Source organism: Pinus tabuliformis, chromosome 3_1 (genome assembly GCF_031772625.1).
Source record: "Pinus tabuliformis cultivar Carrire ecotype Pingquan chromosome 3_1, CPIR1, whole genome shotgun sequence".
Taxonomy (NCBI): Eukaryota; Viridiplantae; Streptophyta; class Pinopsida; order Pinales; family Pinaceae; genus Pinus; species Pinus tabuliformis.
This window is the reverse complement of record NC_142301.1, coordinates 706,925,494-706,933,722: the sequence shown is the minus strand read 5'-3', so window position 1 is coordinate 706,933,722 and position 8,229 is coordinate 706,925,494. Positions and strand designations below refer to the sequence as shown.

At 38.6% G+C, this 8,229-nt stretch overlaps 1 protein-coding gene across 1 annotated transcript; it reads right to left on the bottom strand.

Annotated features, from left to right (window-relative positions):
• Nucleotides 1-1,208: 1,208 nt before the first annotated feature.
• Nucleotides 1,209-7,597, bottom strand: LOC149189131 (E3 ubiquitin-protein ligase UPL3-like). Its single transcript, XM_089413160.1, has 6 exons — nucleotides 7,239-7,597; nucleotides 5,403-5,447; nucleotides 5,085-5,201; nucleotides 4,737-4,907; nucleotides 4,442-4,603; nucleotides 1,209-1,883 (listed from the first exon to the last, which is right to left on the bottom strand). The coding sequence occupies exons 1-5, from the start codon at nucleotides 7,410-7,412 to the stop codon at nucleotides 4,442-4,444; spliced, it is 669 nt and encodes a 222-aa protein (XP_089269286.1). The 5' UTR covers nucleotides 7,413-7,597; the 3' UTR covers nucleotides 1,209-1,883.
• Nucleotides 7,598-8,229: the final 632 nt, after the last annotated feature.

Sequence of the window (8,229 nt, the reverse complement as noted above, 5' to 3'; positions counted from 1 at the left end):
TTTTTTTTTATTGGATCACATTCAACCTAACAATGATGCCAGCATCCTTAGTATCCTGCCTCTGGCACATTGAAATATACATGAATATTCTTTATTGTGACACCAAGTTAAGCCTATGATCTTCATCAAGATCAACACCATGGATGAGATCTTGGATATCTTCTACAAGAATATGATATTCATCAACATCATGGATGAGACCGTGGATCTCTTCCACAGGAAAATGCATGGATGAGATTTTGGATGGATGAGATCTTGGATCTCTTCTACAGGAAAATGCTTCAATTATGTAGGAAAATATAAATGCTTCTGGTGTAGAAACTGCTTCTCCTAGTCTTGGTAATTAACAACAATACCAACAATCTTGGTAATTAACAAAAATCATGGCCTTGTCACAAGTTGTTGGCTGGCGAATAGCCACATCCTGACTTGTTGTTGTTTGGCCAACATGCGAATAGCCACATGCTGACAGTCATAGACCAACAGCCACATCCCAACTTGTTGTTGGTTGGAAGACATGCGAACAGCCACATGCCGACAGTCATAGACCGACGCAGGTGGAAGATGGGAGCGATATGCCACAACAGGTAGATGACAGCAATCCACCGTCATGCTACAAAACATACCAACAATACCCCAAAGTAGTTCACATAAAATGTTATGCAAAACATACTAACTATAATGCAAAATATACCAACTATACGCCCAAAGTAGTTCACATAAAATGTTATGCTTTAATGCTAGCGTTAGAGCTAGCATTAATCATCCTCATCAGTTCAATTTTGATCTATATCTTGATCTATGTCCTAACTTTATTTCAGAAAATGAAATATTACTTGCAATAAGACTCTGAAGTGTATAACCGGAGCTATCCATATTTGATAAGGAGAAAAACATTTAACAAGGTGAGCTGCGACGCAGCGAGTCCCTGCGTGAAGTTGAGCCTGTCTATTACGATACAATAATAGCAAGTTGAGAAGCAGGGTAGCTTCAGGATTCACGCCTGTCTATTACGATACAATAGCTTCAGGATTCACGCCTGTCTATTACGATACAATAATAGCAAGTTGAGAAGCAGGGTAGCTTCAGGATTATTTAATCAAGTACAATCATGATAATAAATGTGTGTGGAAACAGAGCAGTGAGACTCCTACGTATTTCTATGGTTGAGCTGTTGACATTCTCTCTGTCCCTCGATGAAGTTGGTGTACTTCTTGAACAAGCTTGGAGTAATTGAGAATGTTTCCCTTGGTTAATGGAAGTGTTGGTGCTGTAGCAGCTATGGGCCTGGATTGCTCCCTTGTTCATGGGGTTTGATCTGGAAGCCATAGAGTTGGCAGGGGATATTGGCTTCGTAAGCATCAAAGCCTGGATTGCTCCCTTGGTCATGGGTTTTGTTGAAGAGATCACTATAGATCCACTGTCCTCCTATAATATCAAAAAAAATAAAACCAGAATATAGAAGAAATACAATAATTTTACCATTCAGTCTCTGATCACTGAAAGGCAGATTGCGAACAACAATGACACGGCAGTCCCATTGACTTACTTTAGCGGTCATTTGTTGGACATGAATAAAATTATCTTATGTTGGATGGAGAAATGGTATATGAACATCCTTATTCTCATCTATATTAAGTGGTGTTATAAATCTGCTTGTTTGATAACTGGATTAGCGTTTGTTGAAGAGATCAAAATAGATCCATTGTCCTCTTATGATCTCAACAAGATTAAACCCCGAATATGGAATAAATACAAAAATTTTAACAGCAAACCTTGTGACTGACCTTTGGAATTTTACCATTCAGTCTCTCACCAAGTTTCTTTCCTTCTGCTTCTTGTTCCAACAATGTGATTTCATCCCAAAATGCTACATAGCACACCTGAATTTCATCCACTTAAATCAGAACTACTCTGATTTAATAGCAAATCAGAATAACTTGAGAGTTATAAATGTTGACACAGCAGCTTTAAAATTGTTCATTTAAATACAAGTGTTGAGATTAGGCACCGCAGACACAGGGTAATTCTGAAAAGCAGTTTCTACATGTCTAGTTCATTGAGAGATGACATCTGATAAGGTGGAGTTAAAATCTGATTGACTGTAAGAAGAGGCTCACGAACATGAAATTGGATTTAATTGTTGCAATTCCAATACTGGAGGAATGGATTAAGCGTATAACCAATTGATTGAACACTGCCGTGAAACTATTGGGTGTTAAATAAAAGATACATTCATTTCATCTATTCACAATGATGCTAATTGCACTATTTATGCTCAGTGAGCAGTTAAGGTGCAATCACAGAGTTGACACCTCGGAATTAGTCATCTTCATTCATGCTAGTGTGGAATCGTGGATTGTGAGGTCAAAGTATGACGGGTCACCTTATTTACGTTTTGGAACCATTTGTTGTTGTCACAAATTCTGTTGAGGGAAGGGCTCTGTGTTGTTTTTGTTTTTGCTTTGAGATAAAAATGGATGTTTTCCCATTTTGTTTTCTCTGTGAACTAAAGCTCTTCTATTTTATAACCATATTTGGTGATTTCATTCATAAAGTGTAGTTGGAACTTCAAGTCGGAAACCTGTTAATAAAGAGAAAAACCTTTGTTGTACATTATTTGATGTTGACTAGCTTTATTAGCCTACTGTATCTTTGTTAAGCCTGAAGTTGGGTAAGGTATACTGGCCTTAACGATAATTAACCTTCCAACACTATTTGATTCATACAATTCTAGCTTGCCAAGTTGATTTGTAATGAACATGCCATCCTGTAGGAAGATTGCCAAGCTCTTCTTTAACATTAGCCATATTGAAGTTACCATAAAGATTCCATGAAATAGAAGCAAATTTTAGGCTAATTCCAAGTTTATCTTTCACTAGTAGTGTTGAGGGATAAATGTTGGGTGACTATTAACTTCATTATCAAAACTCAAAGTAGTTCGTGAGTTTCTGTATTATGAAGAATGATCTCTGCTTTTAAAACGGAGTATGGCCATCAGTAAGATACAGAACATGTGTATATGTGTCACATGAACAATTCTGGCATTACCACAATAATCTATGAAATGTTGAAATGAAGCTAACCCTTTGCAACCCTACTGTAAGGCAATGGCATTTATTTCTGTTTGCTAGGACCAAGTTTGGCCATAGGAGGAATTCTTGTACCCTCACAAGTTCGTTGTAACCTTATTAGGGTTTGGATAGAGGTGTAGCATTAGTAACTTGTAATAAAACAACAGATCCCTATTGTACAGTCACATCACTGCTTATGAGTTATGCTCAAATGATGTATGGGAAAAGAGAATTTTGGTTGCACCTGCACCCCATTGTGGGATATGTGGCATAAAAATCCTAACAGTATGTATTTCATCAATAATAAATTTTGGGAAATGTTGTAGTTGTTGATTGATAGACAAGTCTAGATACATAGCACAAGCATCTGCAAATGTTAAAAGTCTTTGATCCACAAGCCACCATTGACAGTTGTGCACCATTTGAGGTATGTTGGACCTGGCAGTTGAAATGAAGCTAACCCTTTGCAACCCTACTGTACACCTTCAGATCAGGTTTAAAGGATAGCTCTGGATTGATTTCGGTCAATAGGAATGCTACAGTTTTGTCACTACCCTGGACAGCAGATGAAAAAACACAAAATGCAAAACATGCATAGACTGACATTCGAACTAAAAATTGCAACAGCTTCGCTATTCACTTACAGAGAAACGTAAGTTCTCCCGGTTGAATTGTGACAATTTCATTAGTCATGACTAGTTTTATGCCAGGTAACACACACCTACAATCCAAGCCACAAGAAACAATTTTTTGGGCATTTGTCACTACCCTGGACAGCAGATGAAAAAACACAAAATGCAAAACATGCAAAAGGCTTGGACTTGGACACAAGTCACTCCAAGAGATTTGCAATCCCTAGAACTCTCTGCCAACAAAAGATTTTACGGTAAACTCCAGCCTCAGCCATTCTTGTAACTACATAGCTACTAACAAAGACCAAAAGCAAAATGCCTGGAAATAAGACACTACACGAGATTTGCAATCAATAGAACTCTCCTACAAAGAAGAAGGCTATTGGACAGAGGGGCAGGTGCATGCATGTTCATATAGAAAGATATAACTACTTCAGTTTTGCTACAGAAAAACTAGAGTTCCACAGCAATGGCATATGCATTTTCTTTATAATTTGTCTAGCACATGAAGTTAAAAAGTCGAAATAACATAGAATTTGAAAAACAATAATGGGAATATTCTAAATGAAACTCCCTGACTCTCCAATACAGATAAATGTCTATTTTATTTTATTTGTCTAGTACCATTCAAGCAAAATCTATTCACGTGTGGTTTCAGATCGGATAGTCAATATGTGTCTCAACTTTTTAACACAGCACGAATAACAGTCAGATGAACGATAATATTTTAAGTACCTAATCAGTGGGTCTGTCCAGAGCAAGGGAACCTGACATGCCTGGCACCAGGCTAGAACCAGTGAGAATATCTCTAACAATGCCGCTTATATTGAGATCAAGAAGTGCCTTGGCAGCTAAAGCAGATCCACCAGCAAATTTAGATAGAATCCTAATCAAACCCTGCAAGCCAATTGATAATATTTAGATAGAATCCTAATCAAACCCTGCAAGCCAATTGATAATATGAGACCATGCAATAAGTTATAACAGAACCTTCCAATTTTTTTAACAAATAAGTCACTTATGTTGATACCGTATATGTGGATGTACTAAGAGATGACTGGCCACTTCCAGAAGTACCGACAGATATAAGTCTTGCTGCTTGTGTAACCAAGCCATGATTACAGAGTTCATCTAATTTCTCAGAAGAAGAGGCAAAAGATTCTACAATCCGAGTCAAACAAATACATGCATCTTCGACCACCTGCGTAACAAATATTTATCATTGGCCAGAGGAGGAAATGTACTTCAAGGTAAACATTCAAAGGATCAATAAAAATTGAACACAGAACACAAACAAATATAAATTTAACGCTATGCCATCTTTATAAACGCACTCCTACGTTAAATATGAAAGGAGAATATGCAAAAAATAGATTACCTTTGAGTCATGAAATTGAAGAAGATTTGTCAATATTGGCACAGCATCCATTACAAATTCCGCTGCATCAGATGGAATATTCTTGCAAATGTTTGCAGCAGTGGACAATGCTACCCTCTAGTGCATTCCAAGAGCAGACTCAAACATAAGATTAAATTTTCCTATATAAACAAAAGCTAATGAAATACAACTTTTGCGACTGTACGTGAACACCGCTGGAGAAAAATTCCAGATAAGATAGCACTGCCATTAGAGCACCAGCACGAAGGCATCATCCCTCTTACAATCCCCCTTAGCAAACCCTGAAAATATACTTACATGTATCTCAATATTATGGCCGGATCCTCCTCCGCTTGTCCGCCCCTTCACAGATTCATAACATGCCAACAAAAGTAAGCTCTCAACTGTACCAGCTCTCAACTAAGAAACGACAATGCAACATCAAATTTCAAATTTAAATAAAAATAAGAAAATCAACCGATGTCAATAAAAATAAAAATGAAAGTCGAAACTTTTATCCACCTTGTGGGCCCTACATGACGGCCATGTGCCTAACACCTATCTCCCTAGCATAACACATGCAAGCTATACAGCAGGCCACCTAAGGTCGCATCAGGTTAACAGCTTTAAGGGGTCGTTGGCAATCTTCATTAATCAGGCATAATCAGGCAGCAGGCGGTAGAGTTCAAAAGGGAAGATTTAAGGAGGAAAACCTATGCTTCGTACTCTGATTCTTAGGCACCATGGTGTCCTCATTATCATGGTAATATTGATACCAATCAAAGTAATCAGATACAACCACCAACCAAATCAGTGATGTTTGCGGAAACCGGACTTTGTATAGATGATGATGCCGCGCGCTGGTGTAATATTTTGTGACCTCTCCACCAAAAGGCCACATGCTTACGGTCTGCTCGGAACAGCTTCTTTAGGGCCGGCGGTGCAGATTGACCAGATTGCTAAGGAGGATTCATCACTAGCGGTTACGCAATGTTGGAAGAAATTGGTAGCCAACAATGGCAATCCAGTTCAACCAGTATATTCTTTGCCCAGTTCCAGAAACCCTTTTTTCCCACCGACGCGGAGCGTCGAACGAAGAAAACGGCAGCAGGAGGATGTCATGATCATGAGGCCAGCGAGGAATGTATTGGGAATGCTCGTCTACACAATCTGAGGCGGATTAACATGAAAGCTGTTTCCTTGACTCTGTTATCGCTTTTAATATGGTAAGGTGAGGCTTTCTATATCTCAGGCATTTCAATTCGAATGTGAAGAAGACCATAGAGAAGGAGCCCTTCATTTATCGCATCAGAACTCTAGTTTATTGTAATAATGGCTTGTATCCCTTTAGAAAATCGTTGTCTTAAGGAGGGCTAGGTCACCGGAAGGTCGGATGCTCGGACCAGAGAACTCTCTTTCTATCTTGTATTCTTCTATGTCTTTTTCGTCATATCTGTGGAAGGGCTTTCAAGGCCATTTCAGAGGCAGTTACGAAGCATGGAGTACCATAGTTCCTCTATGGCAGAATTGGGGCATTAGTTTGAGGAAGAGCATGTTAAAATGAATAGGCTATTGGAAAAACAAAGGAGCTTCGCAGAGGAGGAGCGAAAGGCATATAAATTGCTCAGAGAACTCTCTTTCTATCTTGTATTCTTCTATGTCTTTTTCGTCATATCTGTGGAAGGGCTTTCAAGGCCATTTCAGAGGCAGTTACGAAGCATGGAGTACCATACAAGAAAATTCGAGAAAAAAATATCATTTCCGTAGCAAAACATAACAGAATATAAATGAAGGAAAAAAATTAATACAGAATCACTGACATACATTTAGGCAGCGCTTAAAATTACAGAAAATTGTAATGGGTGGAAGGGCTTTCAAGGCCATTTCAGAGGCAGTTACGAAGCATGGAGTACCATACAAGAAAATTCGAGAAAAAAATATCATTTCCATAGCAAAACATAACAGAATATAAATGAAGGAAAAAAATTAATACAGAATCACTGACATACATGTAGGCAGCGCTTAAAATTACAGAAAATTGTAATGGAGGCACCGCTTAAAATTACCGAAAATGGTAACAGAGCATAAATGTAAGAAAAACAATTAAATGTACAAGACCAGGCTCTGGTTACATGCAAGGTTTTCGTGGGTTACTCTATCAAGATCGACTAGTGTGTCGGCGCCCAACTCAGCTTCAAAGCTCTGATGAACCCTAGCTCCACAAGCCATCCTCGTTCCTCCTTCCCGATGTGAGTGAAACTCGAGACCTTTGTGAGCGAAGTCGAGTGGCTGAAAAAGATTTGCAGAAGCATATGGCGAGAACCTCATTACCCACCCGTCAATACCAGCACACCGATGCGATGCAGCACAACACCTGTTAACCCTGCGACCTTAGGATATAGTTTACGAAATCGGGAAATAGTTTAGGAAATAACGAAACCTGTAAGGAAGTAATGCTAGCATTAACGCTAACAGTTAACGGTCAGGCACACTGAAATTAGCGATAACTTGCAAATTAACCTAAGGTCGGGCCTCTTCCGCCTCGGGAAGAGGCCAAATAAGATGGCAATCGTTCAAGCGGAATGGAACTTTGGCTTTGTGCGCGCATGACCCCACAGCAGGGACTAAAAACTTTGGATTAACCACGCAATAACGCTCACCAGCAAGTACAAATTAATGCTAACTCCCACCCTAACGATTACTATAGTCCCTGCCGAATGCCAGATGGCAGGGACTAATAAGATATGAATAAAAAATATTTTGTATTAAGCTTATTATTTTCGTTAAAACTAACGCTAAGGAGAGCGATATTGATCGCTATATACCTTGCCTTGGGGACAGGTATAATAAAAAGATTAACATTTTCAACCTGTATTAATATGAAATGAAAGTCATTACCCCGTTCTTGATAAGAAAAAAAAAGCGCACCAAAGGTGCATTCTAAAATAAATTTATAGAATTTTTTTTGAAAGGAAACAAATCGAAGATGCATTCTAAAAAAAGGGACCTCATCCTTTATGATGCATGGCCATGCATCATGAAGGATGGCCCCCTTTTCTTAGGATTTATCTTCGATGGGTTTCCTTTAAAAAAAATTATAAATTTTTTTTAGGATGTATTTTCGGTGCCTCGATGGGCCCTTTTT